Genomic DNA, 23,178 nt, shown 5'->3' on the forward strand with positions numbered 1-23,178 from the left:
GATTTAGAGTTACCAGACCATTTGGAATTCACTCCTGGTCGTACGGAGTGAGTTATAAATCTCAGTTTGTACAGTTTGAAGATTTCCAGGCCGCGTGACTTTCCAGCTCATTTGAACATTGTGTTTTTGTATACTTTTTACATTGAAACATGGAAAACGAATTTTACAACGCATTTGCTACCCCGATCACTATGGCTCAGAATGTGAACTTAGAGAATGAAATGGGCGCCATGCAAAAACCGCCTAAGCTCATGAATATCGAGGAGTATAGTGGATGGGAGGAACGTTTCGAAAATTGGGTTCAAGCGAATCACTTAGAGGCGTGGGTGTAAGAATTCAAACCCCTTGCCTTCTCATTAATCATAAACGAATATATAGTTTACAATCAAATCTCCACATATTTTGGGAGAGATATACATCAGAATAATCACATATAATTTCCTATTATATACAAATGTCTATTACGCCCCCGCAGTCGAAGCTAGAGGAGGTCGAATGCTGAGACTGGAGCGAAAATCGTCAAATAATACTTTAGGTAACCCTTTCGTGAATATGTCAGCAACTTGAAAACGCGTTGGAATGTGTAAAATCCGAACCGAACCACGCTGGACCAGGTCACGAACAAAATGAATATCCAGTTCTATGTGTTTCGTACGTTGATGTTGAACAGGGTTCCCGGAGAGATAAATGGCGCTGATGTTATCACAATATACCAGACTAGCAGTGGTTAACGGCCGGTGTAATTCCAGCAAAAGATTGCGAAGCCAACAAATTTCCGCAACCACATTAGCGACCCCCCGATATTCTGCCTCCGCGCTGGACCGAGAAATAACTGATTGTCGTTTAGACGACCATGAGATAATGTTAGGGCCTAAGTAGACGCAATAACCGGAGGTAGACCGCCTTGTATCCGGACACCCCGCCCAGTCGGCGTCAGTGTAAGCACGTAACGAGAAATCCGTAGATGGACCGATAGTTAGGCCGTGAGAGGAGGTACCTTGAAGATAGCGAATTATTCTTTTAAGAGCATTCCAATGATCCACTTTCGGTGCGTGCATGTACATGCACACCTGTTGAACTGCATAACAAATATCGGGTCGCGTGAATGTGAGATATTGAAGAGCTCCTGCAAGACTCCGATACAGGGTCGGGTCTTCGTAGTCTGGACCCGAGGTCAAACCGAGTTTAGGCTTGGTATCAACTGGTGTGGCAGCAGGTTTGCATGATGACATGCCAGCTCTGTCTATGATTTCTTTCGTGTATGCCTGTTGGGAAAGAAAAAGCGTGTTACCTTGCCGGGTCACGTGAAGGCCCAAAAAATGACTTAAAGGCCCGAGATCCTTCATTGCAAATTCAGCTGCCAGACGAGACATCAGCTGAACGCGAAGAGAGTCTGTCGATGTTGTGAGGATGATGTCATCAACGTAGATAAGAAGATAGGCAGTGTCGCCGTTGTGCTTGTATGTGAACAGTGAGTTGTCACATTTACTTTGTTGAAATCCCAAGGAGAGAACGAAATCAGTAAAACGTTGGTACCATGCACGCGGAGCCTGTTTCAGCCCGTAAAGAGATTTATGGAGAAGGCACACATGATCTGGATATTGCCGATGCCGGAATCCCATGGGTTGATACATGTAAACAGTCTCGTTGAGATTACCATGAAGGAAGGCGTTGGTAACATCTAGTTGATGGATCGGCCATGAGTGAGACAAAGCCAGAGATAAGACAGTACGTATCGTAGTGGGTTTAACAACAGGACTAAATGTCTCACCACAGTCTACTCCAATCTGTTGGTTACTCCCATCACAAACAAGACGAGCTTTATACCTCTCCAACGTACCGTCCGACCGAAATTTGTGTCGAAATAGCCACATACTACGTAAAACGTGCATATGAGGTTGCCTCGGAACTAACACCCAGGTCTTATTTTTAATAAGAGCATTAAATTCAGTGGTCATGGCGTTATGCCATTCCGTGCTAGACAAGGCATCCTTTGGGTTTTTAGGAATGGGGGTAATGCACGAGGAATTAAGGTTAAACACCTGTTTTGGTTTGTGTATGCCATCCATAGAACGGGTACGGATAGTACGAGAGGGTGGTGGTGGGGGTGGGGGGTGAGGGGGTGGGGTGAAGGATGGGTTAGTCGATTGAGGAGAGTGGTTAGAGGTGGGCGAGTGACCGAAGTCGGAAGAATAGGTGGGTAATGGGCTGGGTGAAGGGGAAGATGGGTCGAAGGAGGGAGAAGGAGATGGGCCGTGGGGGGGTGAGTGCGGGCCGAGAGCTGAAGTATTAGGTGGGTCGTTGGTAGGTAACAGTGAGTTATTAGGGGTATTTAGTAATGGGTGTGTATTGGGTAGTGAGATGTAAGTTGGATTAGGTGATGTAGGGTGGGCAGTGATGTGGGTAGGAGATATGGATTGGGCTATATGTGGCGTAGGTGGGGAAGGTGTAGTGGGGTGGAAATTTTGGTGGGAACCAAAAACATGCAGAGGGTGAACAAAGTTGGTAAGAAAGTCATAAGTATTTGGGGGAGGTTTGGGAGTGTTGGCAAAAGGGAAAACAGTTTCCTCAAAAATCACATGACGGTTAATAATGATTTTGTGAGTGGCGAGATCAAGGCACTTGTAACCGCGATGATTGGGTGGATAGCCAAGGAAGACACATGGCATTGAACGGTATTGGAGTTTATTGATGTTAGTGTGAGGTATGAGGGGGTAGCATAGGCAACCAAAAACACGTAGGTGTGAATATGAGGGTATGTGTTTGTATAGTTTCTGAGTGGGGGAAATATGAGAAAGAATTTTGCTAGGTAAAATGTTGTGTAGGTAAGTTGCCACATCCAAGGCATGGTGCCAATATGTGTTAGGTAAAGAAGAATGAGCGAGAAGAGTACGGATAATATTGTTAATTGAGCGAATTTTGCGTTCGGCTTTCCCGTTTTGGGAGGAGGTGTATGGGCAGGAGAAACGAAATTGCATGCCATGTAGGTTGCAAAATTGGTGAAACGCATTATTATTGTATTCCGTTCCATTATCGCATTGAAATTGTTTGATTTTCCGTTCAAATTGAGTATTGATCATGTTGTAAAAAGTAGTGAAAATAGAGAAAATGCTCGATTTAGTGGTAAGAGGGTAAGTCCATAAGAAATTAGAAAAATCATCTAGAAATAGTATGTAGTAGCGATGACCCCCCGTACTAAGTACTGGGGAAGTCCATAGATCACTGTGTATGATATCAAATGGCATATTTGCAGTCTTATTAGAATCAAAGAAAGGTAATCGAACATGTTTACCAAAAACACAAGATTGACAAACAGTATTTTTCAAAGTTCCACAAGAAATAAAACTAGAGTTTTTAAGTGAATGCAATAAAGAAGATCCCGGATGACCGAGACGTTGATGCCATGTGTCTTGAGAGATAGCAGTGAGAGCAGTGGGAGAAATGATCTTGGTGACTTGCGATGGATCAAAAGTGTAGAGTCCTTCCGAGCTATTGCATCGTAGGATAGGGGTCCGAGTCTTGAGATCCTTCACCAAAAAACCATACGGGTCAAATTCAATGGATAATTTATTATCGGTAGTAAAACGACGAACGGAAAGTAAATTTTTAATTAGAGATGGGGCGTAAAGGACATGGTTTAATTTGAATGGTGGGAGGGGAGGGGGTAGGGTAAGGTTGCCTTGTCCATGCACGGGAATGGTTTGACCATTTCCGACAATAATATTTTTATTAATACTTTTATTAAAAACAGACGAAAGGTGAGAGTTAGAAGTCATATGACCTGTGGCGCCTGTATCCATAGCCCAAGAGGGGTCGTGAAGCGACATTGCATACATAGCTTGATTAAGATCCGTGGGCATGTGAGCGGTATTAAAAGACTGAGCCGGTCGAGGGCCAAGAATACCCGCCGAACTATTAGTGGACTTGTTGTTCATTGTTGGGTAAGGGCAAGGTGTAACAACTGTCACTAAAATCCATAATTAGGATGGTAATTAGCTATTAAGAAAACCCTAATTGAGAAACCCAAGTAATTCTGCACTAACCCTAAAATTTCCAGAACAATCAGAATCAGGATCAGGGCCCCTAAAACTCAGGGGGGGATAAACACTAGCCAACGATTATCTTCATAACTCTTTATCAAAATCGAATTTTATGAAACTGTCAACACAGCAAGCCTAGTTACACACGTAGCTACCCTATGAACATAGGTTACCACTCGCGTAGCGCGACGCCCATGGGGGGTACCCCTCGCGCTACGCGACGGTGTCAAATTTCATGTATAAATAGAGGAGTCTGGGACTTGAATTATGTCTTTGAAACGACGTAAAAACTCACTGTGTACGTCAAGTTATAGCAGAAACAATACAACAAACACACACGGGTCTCGAATTGCTGCCGCAATCAGGATAATAACTCGATCGCTATTACGATTCAACGTCCGATCGATTATAACTATCCAACGATAGTCCAGATGCTGCTCAATTGAGCTTGTACTTTGATTATTCGTCGTGATTTCGACTTGAATATTAGAGTGCTGTTCGAATTCGGACTATGCTCTGTTATTCGTTGTGAATCCGATTGAATTATCGAGTATTGCACTGATTAATCGTTGTGAAGGTTTAATCTCGTGAATTGACGTAATTGCTGTATTAGTTACTAACCTGTGTGTGTGCATTATGTTAAATTAGGTTTAATCAAGGCTAATCAGTAGGCCTATACCTTGCCCGTTAAATCTGCAATGTGAGTCATTCTTCTTTTTAAATTGTTTTCTCACAGTTTGTGAGTAAGTATTACAATACCTCAAATTATTTTCAAAGTGTTATAATTACAGGGATTAAGTCGTGGTTATCTTAACCGCTGGTTAGTGGGGTATTGTGCACATTACTAATTTCTCACCGTTAGGCAATAAGCCCTAACATGGGTTAGGCTAATAAGACCTAACAGTGACAAAACGTCACTAATTGGGTGACTGGACCCAATAGTGGTATGACCATCGTCACACGGGTGGCAAGACCAGATATTAATTAAGATACTGCCATAGTAATCGCTCTTATGCTGTAATTTATAACTATGTATCATTTTATCAAAATGAATGATTCACTCAGTATTTCCCGCTGACAAAACTTTTTTTTAAAACACGTTTCAGGTAATTACAGTATATTGGAGTAGGAATTGGATCCAGCACTGAAGGACTTCAAGAAGTGGCTTATTTTATTAAATTAAATCAAATTAACAAATATCATTTTTATTAAAAGCTACCTTTGTAAAACATGGAATTTATTCCATCTATTTAAATAAAATCCGGTGTTTCTAAACTCTGATATTTTTCCTAACTCACGGTCCTGATGAAATTTCCGCTGCAATGTTTTCCAAAAATAATCACCGGTACCACTGGACTGCTCACGGCACCCGATTCCGTCCAGGGTGGGTCGGGGGTCATGACAGAAGGTGGTATCAGAGCCACTGCTTTAAGCCTATAAGTGTTGTGATAATAATACTTAAGCTTAAATAAAAAGAGTTAGGAGATTTCTATTAAATGGTAGCACAGCTGATAGCAGTTAGACTTGAACATAAGAAAAGATGCCTTAGTATAAGCTAAGTCACTGGTTTACACAATTAGGTGTTATGATAATACCTAAGTGAAACGGAGAATTAGAAACTTAATATTATCTGATAGCACTCCGGATGGTATTTAGACTTGAACTTACGAATTTTGCCTTAAAATAAACTTTAAGGTAAATTACTTATATAAGTATAATGGATACTGGTATGACGGTTAGCAGGCAATAGCACTTAATTGCTATTTATTCTTGCTTACTGATATTATTTGGTCTAGAATAAGATATGTTATGGGAATACAAATTTTCTTGATTCTGGATAAAAGCCCTAATGAAAGAGGCACTTTTTGAAAAGATACTATTTATGGGAAATAGAAAATTTTCTCCGGCAAAACTGGGTCTAGAGTAGCAGACTCTCCAGCTTGTCCGGACATATTGAGATTACCGCTCCGGCGCGAACCGGATAAGACGGGGTAAAGGATATGTCAAATCAGTGACAAGATTTCCCTAAATAGTATCATGACCAAATACCTGAGTGGTTCTTGGAAATATGAATCTGTTAAATACATTGACCTGATAAATGGTATGTTTATTTCAGCATGTGAAATATGTGATTATATAGATAGGTATATCTATAAGGAAATTCCAAAAACATAAGAATTGACAAATTGAAATAAAACACAAGCATCCGTGTCTAGAGTTCTTTATCAGGAATCTCTTTTCCAATATCAAACATTATTTTGTTTGATCATTTACCTCGTAACTCATACAATGAGAATCCTTTAAAGATGGGATATCATCGAAAGTATAAAAATTTACAATACACAAGTAAGAAACATATAAAGTTGTGCTAATGCACAAGAAAACACATGAAACTTAAAATATACGTCCACAGACGTTGAAATATATCACACACGACTTTCCAAGGCAAGACCTTTGAAAAGTATAAATTAAGCACGATGACACCAATACTAATTCTGTCAGTAGAAAACTACTAATCAAAAAGAAGCACTTTGCCACGTGATCCTATAAACGATCTACATTTCGCTGAGGTACGTTGGAACAAGATTTCACAATCATTGGTGCACAGTCTAAACTAAGTCATAATTATTATCACTGAAAAAGGAGTCACCTACCTTTGCAAATTCCCTATTCCATTTCAGTTCATTCGACATTCCTTGATAATGGCACTTAACAACGGTTATCACACAAAATTCCAGATAAAAGTTCTTATATTCCCTTCGTAGCAATTCCGACTTCTGCCTATAATAAGTTGACTTTCGTGTTCTTGTAATGGTCATCATACCATAAAGAATTCTTTCATAATAGCAAATAGTGATCTATCTCGTTTCTTGGTAAATCCATACACTATTTGTTGTGCATGTGGTTCATATGAGTTATAAGACCCTAGGAAGGCTTCATTCCAAATTATTGTTTTATCCAACCTCAAATATCATTTCATTATACTTGATCTTTGCGTTACCGCGTTTTGCAAAATGATTACTCTTTGATATTTGATCGATAAATTTTTCCTTTGAAAAACTCGATTTCCTTTTAATGGTATACATGGTTTTGTTGTAACCATGTCAGAACTTTCTTGAACTCATTTTGTTTACACCAAAGTTCAATTGTTTGAACTTGCTCGCATTTTCGTATTCAATTCAAAATCCCATATGATGGATTGAAGCCATCATATTCAAAATAGTCCCAACAAGCACTTCAATTCTCTTGAACCATAGCATGTTTGTTTAGTCTTCGAATTCATCAAATCATTTCTTTGATTACGATCACCTTGTGGTGACATTCTTCACAAAATTTAAAAATTGCGCTAATCTCGTTTAAATTATTTATTTTTGGTGAATATTTGTAATAAAATATTAATAATAGTAGGTATTAATAGTATTTTTAGGTATTAAGGTTATTATTAAGACAGGTATTGGATAGCGTAGCCTTAGTTAGGCATGGACTGATCACCTATGCTTAAACAAGACAGCACTAACCAATATCCAACAATGATAATAACTATTTAATATATATAAATTAAGACATCATACTTATTTAGTAAATTTCAATTATATATATATAAATATTTTACATTATATATATAGATATATATATACTTTGTACTGTAAAGAGAAGATATATTTTCATAGAACAATTAAAGGGACGAATAAAATTATCTAAATAATTGTCTAAGTATTCATGAACAAGACATATTATAAATAAATGTTCATCTTATAGAAATATTCTTTTATAAAATATATATATTAAAATATCAAATGTTATTTACACAAACCAATATTTAAGTATGCTTGATATTAAAATAAACATTTATTATCTTACTTTTATGATTTAAAATACCTCATTATAAAATCTTATAGTTAAACACACTTGATTTTAAAAAAATGGTAATCGTAAGTTCTAGAATATTGGGTAAACCTATATCATTATTTTGTCACAATTTACCACGGGTTTTGATATTTTAAACCTATCTATATTTATTTATTATTCTACTTTATGATAAGATATGTTATGGGAATACAAATTTTCTTGATTCTGGATAAAAGCCCTAATGAAAGAGGCACTTTTTGAAAAGATACTATTTATGGGAAATAGAAAATTTTCTCCGGCAAAACTGGGTCTAGAGTAGCAGACTCTCCAGCTTGTCCGGACATATTGAGATTACCGCTCCGGCGCGAACCGGATAAGACGGGGTAAAGGATATGTCAAATCAGTGACAAGATTTCCCTAAATAGTATCATGACCAAATACCTGAGTGGTTCTTGGAAATATGAATCTGTTAAATACATTGACCTGATAAATGGTATGTTTATTTCAGCATGTGAAATATGTGATTATATAGATAGGTATATCTATAAGGAAATTCCAAAAACATAAGAATTGACAAATTGAAATAAAACACAAGCATCCGTGTCTAGAATTCTTTATCAGGAATCTCTTTTCCAATATCAAACATTATTTTGTTTGATCATTTACCTCGTAACTCATACAATGAGAATCCTTTAAAGATGGGATATCATCGAAAGTATAAAAATTTACAATACACAAGTAAGAAACATATAAAGTTGTGCTAATGCACAAGAAAACACATGAAACTTAAAATATACGTCCACAGACGTTGAAATATATCACACACGACTTTCCAAGGCAAGACCTTTGAAAAGTATAAATTAAGCACGATGACACCAATACTAATTCTGTCAGTAGAAAACTACTAATCAAAAAGAAGCACTTTGCCACGTGATCCTATAAACGATCTACATTTCGCTGAGGTACGTTGGAACAAGATTTCACAATCATTGGTGCACAGTCTAAACTAAGTCATAATTATTATCACTGAAAAAGGAGTCACCTACCTTTGCAAATTCCCTATTCCATTTCAGTTCATTCGACATTCCTTGATAATGGCACTTAACAACGGTTATCACACAAAATTCCAGATAAAAGTTCTTATATTCCCTTCGTAGCAATTCCGACTTCTGCCTATAATAAGTTGACTTTCGTGTTCTTGTAATGGTCATCATACCATAAAGAATTCTTTCATAATAGCAAATAGTGATCTATCTCGTTTCTTGGTAAATCCATACACTATTTGTTGTGCATGTGGTTCATATGAGTTATAAGACCCTAGGAAGGCTTCATTCCAAATTATTGTTTTATCCAACCTCAAATATCATTTCATTATACTTGATCTTTGCGTTACCGCGTTTTGCAAAATGATTACTCTTTGATATTTGATCGATAAATTTTTCCTTTGAAAAACTCGATTTCCTTTTAATGGTATACATGGTTTTGTTGTAACCATGTCAGAACTTTCTTGAACTCATTTTGTTTACACCAAAGTTCAATTGTTTGAACTTGCTCGCATTTTCGTATTCAATTCAAAATCCCATATGATGGATTGAAGCCATCATATTCAAAATAGTCCCAACAAGCACTTCAATTCTCTTGAACCATAGCATGTTTGTTTAGTCTTCGAATTCATCAAATCATTTCTTTGATTACGATCACCTTGTGGTGACATTCTTCACAAAATTTAAAAATTGCGCTAATCTCGTTTAAATTATTTATTTTTGGTGAATATTTGTAATAAAATATTAATAATAGTAGGTATTAATAGTATTTTTAGGTATTAAGGTTATTATTAAGACAGGTATTGGATAGCGTAGCCTTAGTTAGGCATGGACTGATCACCTATGCTTAAACAAGACAGCACTAACCAATATCCAACAATGATAATAACTATTTAATATATATAAATTAAGACATCATACTTATTTAGTAAATTTCAATTATATATATATAAATATTTTACATTATATATATAGATATATATATACTTTGTACTGTAAAGAGAAGATATATTTTCATAGAACAATTAAAGGGACGAATAAAATTATCTAAATAATTGTCTAAGTATTCATGAACAAGACATATTATAAATAAATGTTCATCTTATAGAAATATTCTTTTATAAAATATATATATTAAAATATCAAATGTTATTTACACAAACCAATATTTAAGTATGCTTGATATTAAAATAAACATTTATTATCTTACTTTTATGATTTAAAATACCTCATTATAAAATCTTATAGTTAAACACACTTGATTTTAAAAAAATGGTAATCGTAAGTTCTAGAATATTGGGTAAACCTATATCATTATTTTGTCACAATTTACCACGGGTTTTGATATTTTAAACCTATCTATATTTATTTATTATTCTACTTTATGATAAGATATGTTATGGGAATACAAATTTTCTTGATTCTGGATAAAAGCCCTAATGAAAGAGGCACTTTTTGAAAAGATACTATTTATGGGAAATAGAAAATTTTCTCCGGCAAAACTGGGTCTAGAGTAGCAGACTCTCCAGCTTGTCCGGACATATTGAGATTACCGCTCCGGCGCGAACCGGATAAGACGGGGTAAAGGATATGTCAAATCAGTGACAAGATTTCCCTAAATAGTATCATGACCAAATACCTGAGTGGTTCTTGGAAATATGAATCTGTTAAATACATTGACCTGATAAATGGTATGTTTATTTCAGCATGTGAAATATGTGATTATATAGATAGGTATATCTATAAGGAAATTCCAAAAACATAAGAATTGACAAATTGAAATAAAACACAAGCATCCGTGTCTAGAATTCTTTATCAGGAATCTCTTTTCCAATATCAAACATTATTTTGTTTGATCATTTACCTCGTAACTCATACAATGAGAATCCTTTAAAGATGGGATATCATCGAAAGTATAAAAATTTACAATACACAAGTAAGAAACATATAAAGTTGTGCTAATGCACAAGAAAACACATGAAACTTAAAATATACGTCCACAGACGTTGAAATATATCACACACGACTTTCCAAGGCAAGACCTTTGAAAAGTATAAATTAAGCACGATGACACCAATACTAATTCTGTCAGTAGAAAACTACTAATCAAAAAGAAGCACTTTGCCACGTGATCCTATAAACGATCTACATTTCGCTGAGGTACGTTGGAACAAGATTTCACAATCATTGGTGCACAGTCTAAACTAAGTCATAATTATTATCACTGAAAAAGGAGTCACCTACCTTTGCAAATTCCCTATTCCATTTCAGTTCATTCGACATTCCTTGATAATGGCACTTAACAACGGTTATCACACAAAATTCCAGATAAAAGTTCTTATATTCCCTTCGTAGCAATTCCGACTTCTGCCTATAATAAGTTGACTTTCGTGTTCTTGTAATGGTCATCATACCATAAAGAATTCTTTCATAATAGCAAATAGTGATCTATCTCGTTTCTTGGTAAATCCATACACTATTTGTTGTGCATGTGGTTCATATGAGTTATAAGACCCTAGGAAGGCTTCATTCCAAATTATTGTTTTATCCAACCTCAAATATCATTTCATTATACTTGATCTTTGCGTTACCGCGTTTTGCAAAATGATTACTCTTTGATATTTGATCGATAAATTTTTCCTTTGAAAAACTCGATTTCCTTTTAATGGTATACATGGTTTTGTTGTAACCATGTCAGAACTTTCTTGAACTCATTTTGTTTACACCAAAGTTCAATTGTTTGAACTTGCTCGCATTTTCGTATTCAATTCAAAATCCCATATGATGGATTGAAGCCATCATATTCAAAATAGTCCCAACAAGCACTTCAATTCTCTTGAACCATAGCATGTTTGTTTAGTCTTCGAATTCATCAAATCATTTCTTTGATTACGATCACCTTGTGGTGACATTCTTCACAAAATTTAAAAATTGCGCTAATCTCGTTTAAATTATTTATTTTTGGTGAATATTTGTAATAAAATATTAATAATAGTAGGTATTAATAGTATTTTTAGGTATTAAGGTTATTATTAAGACAGGTATTGGATAGCGTAGCCTTAGTTAGGCATGGACTGATCACCTATGCTTAAACAAGACAACACTAACCAATATCCAACAATGATAATAACTATTTAATATATATAAATTAAGACATCATACTTATTTAGTAAATTTCAATTATATATATATATAAATATTTTACATTATATATATAGATATATATATACTTTGTACTGTAAAGAGAAGATATATTTTCATAGAACAATTAAAGGGACGAATAAAATTATCTAAATAATTGTCTAAGTATTCATGAACAAGACATATTATAAATAAATGTTCATCTTATAGAAATATTCTTTTATAAAATATATATATTAAAATATCAAATGTTATTTACACAAACCAATATTTAAGTATGCTTGATATTAAAATAAACATTTATTATCTTACTTTTATGATTTAAAATACCTCATTATAAAATCTTATAGTTAAACACACTTGATTTTAAAAAAATGGTAATCGTAAGTTCTAGAATATTGGGTAAACCTATATCATTATTTTGTCACAATTTACCACGGGTTTTGATATTTTAAACCTATCTATATTTATTTATTATTCTACTTTATGATAACATAAAAGGAAAAGGTATTTAATAAATCAAAATATCACCTATCCTTAAATAAAACATTTTGATTAAAATCATCTGAATACAATTATGTATTAAGACAAAAATACACTTGTCTTCTCATGTATTCTTACAAATCACCCATCTCAGCACATTGATTTTCTCATATCATAATTCAATATTTGACGAATCATTTTTCATGTTTCCATTTCATTTTGAACCTGTCAATCTTTAGTCTTCCTTAGGTACCAATCAAAGTAAGTTTTCTTCTGACAAAGAAATTTTATTAATTCCAAAAAGTTCTTCACATTCATTCTAAAAATCTATACATCATATATCTTCTGGCTTAAACATAATCACCTTGGAAACTATATCATTTCATCGGAATGTCTCATCTTTTGAAATATCCAGATTCGCTTCCTTGAAACTCTCAATTTCGAAAACAGTGAATTTATTCGGTCATCATTATTAAATTCTTTCAATCATTACAAACACTTTGTAGCGTCCGAATAGATTTGTAGCATGTGCTAAACCCTATTCATACGCCATTCATTTGATTTGTCATATTCTTGGTACAATTATGTACTCAGATTATGATACACTAAACTCTATTGTCCAGTACCATTTAAGTAAACGATATTGATTTTCGGATAATCATTAACAAATCATTTTCCATACTTCCATTCACAAATAGATATTTATCAATTCAGAACCTTCCTTAATTGATCAAAGAAAATTCATTTCGGATATTGAATCCAATTGTCCCTATAAGTCATTTTTATTTTCAAAATTCATACCCTCAAAATATCCTTTGATTCCATTCCACGATACATTGTTTCTCTTAATTACAAGAAGAAACATAACCCAAGAAAATATCATAATCCAAATCTCGAGGACGAGATTTTTATTAAGGTGGGGAGGATGTAACAACTGTCACTAAAATCCATAATTAGGATGGTAATTAGCTATTAAGAAAACCCTAATTGAGAAACCCAAGTAATTCTGCACTAACCCTAAAATTTCCAGAACAATCAGAATCAGGATCAGGGCCCCTAAAACTCAGGGGGGGATAAACCCTAGCCAACGATTATCTTCATAACTCTTTATCAAAATCGAATTTTATGAAACTGTCAACACAGCAAGCCTAGTTACACACGTAGCTACCCTATGAACATAGGTTACCACTCGCGTAGCGCGACGCCCATGGGGGGTACCCCTCGCGCTACGCGACGGTGTCAAATTTCATGTATAAATAGAGGAGTCTGGGACTTGAATTCTGTCTTTGAAACGACGTAAAAACTCACTGTGTACGTCAAGTTATAGCAGAAACAATACAACAAACACACACGGGTCTCGAATTGCTGCCGCAATCAGGATAATAACTCGATCGCTATTACGATTCAACGTCCGATCGATTATAACTATCCAACGATAGTCCAGATGCTGCTCAATTGAGCTTGTACTTTGATTATTCGTCGTGATTTCGACTTGAATATTAGAGTGCTGTTCGAATTCGGACTATGCTCTGTTATTCGTTGTGAATCCGATTGAATTATCGAGTATTGCACTGATTAATCGTTGTGAAGGTTTAATCTCGTGAATTGACGTAATTGTTGTATTAGTTACTAACCTGTGTGTGTGCATTATGTTAAATTAGGTTTAATCAAGGCTAATCAGTAGGCCTATACCTTGCCCGTTAAATCTGCAATGTGAGTCATTCTTCTTTTTAAATTGTTTTCTCACAGTTTGTGAGTAAGTATTACAATACCTCAAATTATTTTCAAAGTGTTATAATTACAGGGATTAAGTCGTGGTTATCTTAACCGCTGGTTAGTGGGGTATTATGCACATTACTAATTTCTCACCGTTAGGCAATAAGCCCTAACATGGGTTAGGCTAATAAGACCTAACAGTGACAAAACGTCACTAATTGGGTGACTGGACCCAATAGTGGTATGACCATCGTCACACGGGTGGCAAGACCAGATATTAATTAAGATACTGCCATAGTAATCGCTCTTATGCTGTAATTTATAACTATGTGTCATTTTATCAAAATGAATGATTCACTCAGTATTTCCCGCTGACAAAACTTTTTTTTAAAACACGTTTCTGATATTTTTCCTTACTCACGGTCCTGATGAAATTTCCGCTGCAATGTTTTCCAAAAATAATCACCGGTACCACTGGACTGCTCACGGCACCCGATTCCGTCCAGGGTGGGTCGGGGGTCGTGACACAAGGAGGTACTTGAGTCCAAGAGGCCCAAGGTGAATGAGGATGTGTAGCCTGTGGTGGGCCGGCCCATGGCGCATAAAAGGGCCATGGGAAGTAACCTGCTGATGATGAGGTGCCCTGGAAATTGATGTTGCCACCACCATGTTGGCCACCGAAACCACTCCTGCCGCCACGACCACCGCCTTGGCGTCCTCTCCCCCGACCGCGACCACGACCACGACCGCGGCCACGATCATAGGCATCCACGCGCTGACCAGTGGCTGAATCGGACCGTTCACGAGTATCTTTCTGTTGTGTATCAACTGATGCAGTGAGTGCCGCCCCGGCTGACTGGGCTGAGTGGCGGACCTGATTGAGTTTGCGAGCTTCTGCCATACATAACCGCGAACGGGTGTCGTAGAAATCTGGGAGAGGTTTCATCTGTTGAATCACAGATGCGGTGTTCTCGTATTGTTCGGTAAGGCCTGATAAGAATTGCAGTACCAGTTGCTCATCGGTGACGGGAGAACCAAGATTGGTTAATTGATCGAAAATAACCTTAAGTGCTTGACAATATGCTGACATATTCTGAAACTGATCCAAGTGAGTGTTTGCAAATTTATTGTTGAGGTCGATCGTGCGAGTGGCCTTGTTATCTTGAAAGATATTTGCGATGGTAGTCCATGCGTCATAGGCGGTTGTGTTTGGTTTAAGAACAGTGTGTAGAAGATCAGTGGATATGGTGCTATAAATCCACTGCAAGACTATGGAATCGAGACGCTCCCATGTCTCGGTAGAGGCAGGTTGTTCTTTGTCTTTGTCTTTGTTCGAAACGGAAGAAGAGGAGGTCTTTGTGGCCGCTTTTGGTTGAAGGTGATCGTACACAAGATGTGCTTTGCATTGGATCTTGAACATCTCGGACCAGGTAGTATAGAGACCTGTTTCGATGTCCAGGGTAACCGGGATAAGGTTTTTGATAGAGGTTACGGTGACAGCAGGGTGAGGAGTGGAAGAAGACATGACTGATAGAGGAGAAGGCAGAGGTTACGGCGCAGAGAAGGAGGTGAGCGGCGATTAGGGTTAGGGATCGTGAATTAGGTTTGATACCATGTAAGAATTCAAACCCCTTGCCTTCTCATTAATCATAAACGAATATATAGTTTACAATCAAATCTCCACATATTTTGGGAGAGATATATATCAGAATAATCACATATAATTTCCTATTATATACAAATGTCTATTAGTGGGAATGTGTTGAAGAACGATATGTTAGACCGATTGAAGAATACGGAGAAATTGTTGCTATTAAAGAGTTAGATGAAAAAGAGAAAAAGAAATACAAAAGTGAAAAGATGATGATCAGTATATTGCAACAAGCCATTAAGGAAGACATCTTGATCTTACTGCAACACAACGGAAGTGCACACTCAATGTGGAAAGCACTAAAAACGAAGTTTGTTAGAAGTTTAGACATGATCAAGAACAAAAAATCGCTTTGAAGAAAGAATTTGATCTATTTCATGGATTGAAAACTGAAAACACCAAAATGATTATAGAAAGATATTGCAATTTGGTGGTTAACATGAAGCGACTGGATATCAAGAAAAATAGAGAAGATGAATTGATATGTGCAAATGATACACATATATTTACAAAACTTATTTCTAAGTTATGTAAAGGTTATTTAAGGTATGTTAAGCATATTTCACTATTCCGGAGTGTTCATTGCATTAAAGTGGTTATATTTACGCGTCAGTGCGCGTATAACCTTCCAGAAAGCGATTTAAAGCTTGAAATCGAACATGAATTGATATGTGCAAACGCTACACATATTTTTACAAATCCCAAGTATGAAACACAATATTTCATAAATTTGGTATTTGTTTGATGGATGCAGAGGCATAGATGTCACATAAAGAATCATCATCATCATACTCAGTAAATCACACCAATAGCAAAGCTAACATAGGGTCCGAGGAGGGTAAAATGAAGAGAGCCTTACCTCTACCTCGAAGAAATAGAGAGGCTGCTTCCAGTGAGACCCCCAGCTTCATAGTAGTTTTGCATTAAGCCTTGGACATAAGACGCTAACTCTTGGCAAAAAGGCCGATAAGTGCATGTACCCTTTTGTCTTTCGACTATCAACGTCACTGTATGATGCATGATTAAGCGTCCCTGCTTTTAACGTTATTTTCACAAAATTAGTAAAATAACGTTAAAATTAGTGCAATTGCACTTTTATCCCCGCGGGGTCGACACATATATACATTATATGTGTACACCGCAAGCGGGGCTGAAGTGGTTAAAGAATAATTATACAAATTATGTTATATACATATATATTCATAATAATGGGTGTTTAATTTTTTTTTATAATTCATAATATTTTTTTCTAAGGTGGGCAGTGGAAAATTTTCAAGGGGTGCAGTTGAAAAAATCCAAGGGGTGCGAATGGGATTTTCGACGAAAATTAGCACTAAACACCTTTTTTTCATGGGGTGCGGCTGCCCACCCACCATCGTGGGTAGGTCCGCCCCTGACTATGAGAGACAGGTTAAAAAAGACAAGGGATTTTAAGTTACTTTCTGTAACCAGACGAATCAGATAAATTAAGAGAAATAAAAATGATAAACGTCAAACTTTACAAATGAGAATGAATCATATTTTATTTTTGACCTATTAGATGTTACAAGCAACGCCATTAAGTTGCGTGAAATCTAACCACCCTAACAAGTTTATATTACAAAGATGGTTAATCTTCATAAGTCCTAAAGAGTTTCTATAAACTATGATGAATTCATTTTAGCTATTCACATTATCTCTATGTTGTGGTTTTCAAGAGACACTAGCTCGGTCAGTCGTTGCATAAGCAGCTCAAAGTCATCTTGGCTCTTAATTAGACTAAGTCGTGCATAACGATCTTTGGCGCTAAAGGTACTTCCACTTTGGCCGATGATTTTGCCGGCTTTTAGCACTGCAGCACAATCATTGTCTTCTTGTCTTTCACATCTTACCCATGCATAGGCTGTAGTTATTATTTATCAAACCATAAGTTCATATCAAACATTTCAAGAATATACCAAAATACTAGCTAGCTTTATTATAAGTTTTGAATTTCTTTTAAAGTTAAAAAAGTTTTACTTGTTATTTTAGAATAAGTAACCAGATTTTCCTATAAATTAAAATTACCTGGAGATGGTTGCCTAGTTTGGTGAAAGAAATTGCAATGCAAAGGATGTCTTGGCTGGATTGAAAATCTTGTTGACTTTGAGAAGACAGAAGTCAATCTATTCCAACGGTCACTCATTTGGTTATAAGCGAATTCGAAGAAGGGTTTTCCATCTGCTTTCATTGCGACTTTAAGAACCTTTAAAACTCTTAATTGAGTGTCCTTTGAAATCCCCGCATTAGCCAAGTAGATATAGTTTAAAACCTTGTCATATACGTCTTTATCTTTTATAATCGCCCATCTATATATAATCAACGTACAAAGAAAGATGTTCAATATATACCTGACAGATGATAATTGAAAAAAACTAGAAGCTAGAACGGCGTAAACAACATACCCAAAGCGTGTACCGGCATGACCAGTGAGCTTAGAAAGACTAAAAATCATGAGATCATGATCTGAAGGGCCCGGGATAGGTGTAAACTGTGGCCAAAAATAGGCATGATCGTGTATTGTCTTCCCTCCTGTAACCGATTTCTTCTTCAACTCCCCACCTGGATTGGTTGGTGAGGTTACAAATTCAATAACATCCGTGTTATTTGTTTGCCATGAGTTTGTGTCTCCTCTATACACAAAGTTCTTCGAGTTAAACAACCTTGTTTGATCCTTGTACAACTGTATGTATATCACCAAAAAACAAAAGCTATATAATTAGAAAGAAATCATACAACTGGAATATATAATAAGTAATTATATAGATAGATAGATATTTACGTGATAGAACGGCGTGGAAGCCAGGACGTTGGATGGTGAAGAAGAGTTTTGAGAGGAAAGCGCATAAACAGCTGCACTTAGAAGTTGGGACGACCCGACACCAAAGACAATGTATCGGTCTTGAGTGATCGCATTCCCGGCAACTGAATGTAGCTTACGAATGTACTTGTCGAGCTCTGGTGACATCATAGGGTCATCAGCATATTCGTAACTCATACGATGCCACCCCGATATGACGACTGCAGTATCCGCTGCATTTTGCATCCAGAATGGCTCAAGGTATATAGGATCCCCACTGCAAGATGCATAAAGGTTACAGCTGGTTTAAGAATAAATTTTAATAATGTCATATGTATATTGTGTTGGAAATGGACATAATAAATATGTATATTTATTTATACGTTACATAAGTAGTTATCTTTTGGTTTGTCCGACATCTGCAATAGAAATCTATATACCTATTAGCATCAGCAGCACATCCTGGAGACAATTCTGAGCAATCAGTGCCACTGTAACAACCATAGCATTCACAAACAGGTTGACCGTCAGATATCGAACCGTCAAGGAATGCTCTACCGTGGCCGGAGCATGAGATTGCTGCAACCGCCTCCGCCTCTGCGGCTGCTTTCTCGCTCCATGTCAATGACGACCGGCAACTAATCTCCTGATTCGGACCATCACCTACATATAGATGTATACTAAATAATATATTGATTGCTACTGAAATTAAGAAACATATTCCATAACAATATTTCTTCATTTTGTTCGTAGGTCACTTAGATTTTTGCAGGCTTGAAGATGCAGTATGAAACGTTGTCATTACATATATATAGTGGAACGGGGTATGATCCACCCGGTCAAGCTCATGTACGTGTGAATCTCATATGTAATTAGATATTGGATGGCCAAGATGGGCGGCTCAGTGTGGGGTTTATACTCTTTTTGTAAGCCATATTTAATTATTACATGATTAACGTTGTTAACAACGTGTTTTCATTTTTAGTTAGTGTTTATTATATTACTAATCAACTTCGTATCACAGTCGTTTGCATATTAGTAACATAATATTGGTCTTCATAATCTGAAGAGAATAGAGATGGTTGTTGTGATTAAAAAAAGCCATGAAAAAGACCCGGAATTAAGAAACTGGATCAAGTTTCTAGATAGATTGAACAGCCTCGCATGCATAACCAACGTTTTGTTGTCATTATTTTAGTTATTTCACATGTGTTAAAAGTGATCGTAAATCTGTCGCAAAGAATTAGAACCGAGTTGGTGGCAAAATGTTCATGAAAAAAAAAAATAATAATAATATTTCAAAGGTTGTCGCCAAAACAGTGATAAGTATTTTTAAAACAAAACTGTTATGTAGATAAGTATTAGAAACTTGAAGATGATTTTGAACAACCGCAACGTCTGAGACTTGAATCGGTTCTGACAAGAATGGTAAGCTCTTTCTGAATCTCTCCATTTTTATGTAGATCAGCTCATCGCGTAGTTGGTACATCATGAAGCCATGCGTGAGAGTGGCTGGTGGTCAGAGGCGCCTAATAATTGAAGGTAATCGCTGTCAATGCGTAATTATGTTAACCACCTATGTGTTCTTTGTTCTAAGTGTGTATTTCTTTTAATTTTTCTACTTTTGCTCAGTATGATTTTAAAGGAAGATATGTTCTGGTGAATTTTGTAAAGGTGGTGAGAGCCAATGGTCCTTATCTTCATCTCTAAGAAGGCACATTGAACTTTGGCTCTTAATTCTCAACTTTTTTCCTATATTATATTATATTATATTATATTACCTATTATAAAACCAACTTTGCTTTGTGAGAAGAAAGTATAGTGTACAAGTTCTCAAAGCATTTGTGCAACTTTGCTTTATTGTTGTTGTTGTCTTATTTATGTTATCACGATCTTCCTTGTGCACTTCTATTTGTATAAGGCACCAAATCTTCTCTCATTGCCCCTAACAGGTTCGATCATTGTAAGTACCTAACATTCTTATAAGAAATTAGGATAAGGTGTTAGTAATTACTTTACTTTGGTTAATAGAGTAGTAGGATTACAAGTTGTGGATATGATTTAGTAATGTGTTTGATTCAATAGTTACTCTCATGTGCTGATACTTGATACTGTTGTCTGAGATGATGATTGCCTGATCAATTGGTCATGGTTCCAACAACCAAAAAAAAAAAAAAACTAGACAAATAAAGTGCAGCTGCCATGGCCCCGTATTTACCAACGGTGTCCCGAGATATCCTATGATCAAAGGCTATGTTTTCGTTTTCATTGGGTAAATTAAAGCTGACTCATAATGTGTACCTTTATATTTGTTGAAGGAGTCACATGTACTTTATTAGCCTTCTTTCAGACTAAGGCATTAATGTTTAGATTGACCCGGTTTGTAGTTGTATTCTCAAATATAAGGAAAACTTTGTATGGTGAATCTCATTTATTTAGATACTGGTTAATAAACATATAATAAGTTGTATATATAAGATGAAAGATATAGTGTTTCAATGTGTTTATTCCATTCAAAATTGTGATATAAGTATAGTGATTTTGAATGTCATAGAACTAGAGCTGAATAGAGATGGTTGTTGTGATTAAAAAAAGCCGTGAAAAAGACATGCAATTAAGAAACTGGATCAAGTTTCTAGATAGATTGAACAGCCTCGCATGCATAACCAACGTTTTGTTGTCATTATTTTAGTTATTTCACATGTGTTAAAAAGTGATTTACGCCAAGAATTAGAAACTGGATCAAGTTTCTAGATAGATTGAACAGCCTCGCATGCATAACCAACGTTTTGTTGTCATTATTTTAGTTATTTCACATGTGTTAAAAGTGATTTACGCCAAGAATTAGAATTCAGTTGGTGGCAAAATGTTCATGAAAAAAAAATAATAATAATTCAAAAGTTGGTCGCCAAAACGGTGGTAAGTATTTTAAAACAAAACTGTTATGGAAATTTTTTTTTTATAACAAAAAGTTTCTTTAGAACTATGGTCAATGATTAAACACAACTTAGATTTCAATATCAGTTAAGAACGTGTTTTCATTTTTAGTTTTAGTTTGTGTTTACTATATTAGTTAAGAACGTGTTTACTATAATGCCCTCTATCACAGAAATGGATAGAGGAGTTTTGAAGAGCTCAAAAAATTAATAAGTTTAGGCTTTGTAATTACCTGATTTAGTTGAATATTGAAAGAGATAGCGGTTGGAAGATACGAGCCTTAGATTGTTCGTCGATTTAATTCATTGATTGTTGTGGATGATAATGGAAAATGTTAGTTTGGTTTTGTGTGGAATAAGTAGTAGAACATATGATATGAATTTTAGTAGTTAATTTAACGATTTATGTAATAACCAATTGGTGTTCTTATGGTCATTAATGGGTGTAATGAGGACTTCAATATTTGATTATGAGCCTCGTAACACACCACTGTATGATGATTATGAGCCTCGACACCCGACAAGAACCCAAAACATATGTGGTAACAGATCTTTTCTTTGTTCATCCTCATTCAATCACTATGTGGCGTGCATTCCCGCACGTGATGTTGATCGACGCGACCTACAAAAGACACATCTACAACATGCCATTTGACCAGGTTGTGGGTTTGGCGTCGACCAACAAGTCTTTTTGTATCGCACATGCCGTTATTTGTAAAGAACGAAGGGAGCCACTACAGCTGCGTGGACCACCCGGGGCGCCTCAATTCCCACGACATGTTTGGCCTGGTCCTGACCCATCATATCAGCGGCTACGTTGCGACCTTGACAGACAGAACTATATGTTAGAGTGGGTGGTTGCGGAGCTGCAGGAGCGCCGACAGCGTGACGGGTTACCTCCACGACCCTACATTCCAGATGCGGAATGCGATCAGCAGCAGGATCCACAGGATCCACTGCCATAGTATTTTATCATTTTGTTATGTATGTACAAACTTTTGCTGTATATATCAAACTTTTGGTGTACATATATAACTTTTGCTTTAAACGGTGTAACATATTCGAACAGTACCGGGGTACTTCCACTTATTTAAGATTATAGTATTTGAACCGTATATACGCTTTTCAAAATTTTAACATTATACGCTTTTCGACGACATCGACTAAATAAATTAACGACGACGTTGACCAAATAATAAAAAAAAACATTATAAATTTTTAACTCATTATATATTTTAAGCGAGTTAACGTTGTAACCGGGTGAGAATTTATACCACAAATATGCCGAATGACGAAACCAAATTCTGAAAGGTTATATACGCTGCGTATAGCTCTATACGCAGCGTATATAAACCTTGTAAAAATCTGATGCTTCAAACCCACCAAAATGACCCCAAAAGTTCAGATTATATATACGCTGCGTATAGAGCTATACGCTGCGTATAGAGCTATACACAACTGTCACAACCCCCGTCCCCTCCTGCTACAATAACCCGGGAAC

General features: G+C 36.0%; 1 protein-coding gene across 1 annotated transcript; it reads right to left on the minus strand.

Annotated features, from left to right (window-relative positions):
• Nucleotides 1–17,500: 17,500 nt before the first annotated feature.
• LOC110889671 (tryptophan aminotransferase-related protein 4) lies at nt 17,501–19,508 on the minus strand. Its single transcript, XM_022137235.2, has 5 exons — nt 19,182–19,508; nt 18,724–19,018; nt 18,347–18,624; nt 17,970–18,250; nt 17,501–17,805 (listed from the first exon to the last, which is right to left on the minus strand). The coding sequence occupies exons 1-5, from the start codon at nt 19,481–19,483 to the stop codon at nt 17,591–17,593; spliced, it is 1,371 nt and encodes a 456-aa protein (XP_021992927.1). The 5' UTR covers nt 19,484–19,508; the 3' UTR covers nt 17,501–17,590.
• Nucleotides 19,509–23,178: the final 3,670 nt, after the last annotated feature.

This window comes from Helianthus annuus, chromosome 11 (assembly GCF_002127325.2).
Source record: "Helianthus annuus cultivar XRQ/B chromosome 11, HanXRQr2.0-SUNRISE, whole genome shotgun sequence".
Lineage (NCBI taxonomy): Eukaryota > Viridiplantae > Streptophyta > Magnoliopsida > Asterales > Asteraceae > Helianthus > Helianthus annuus.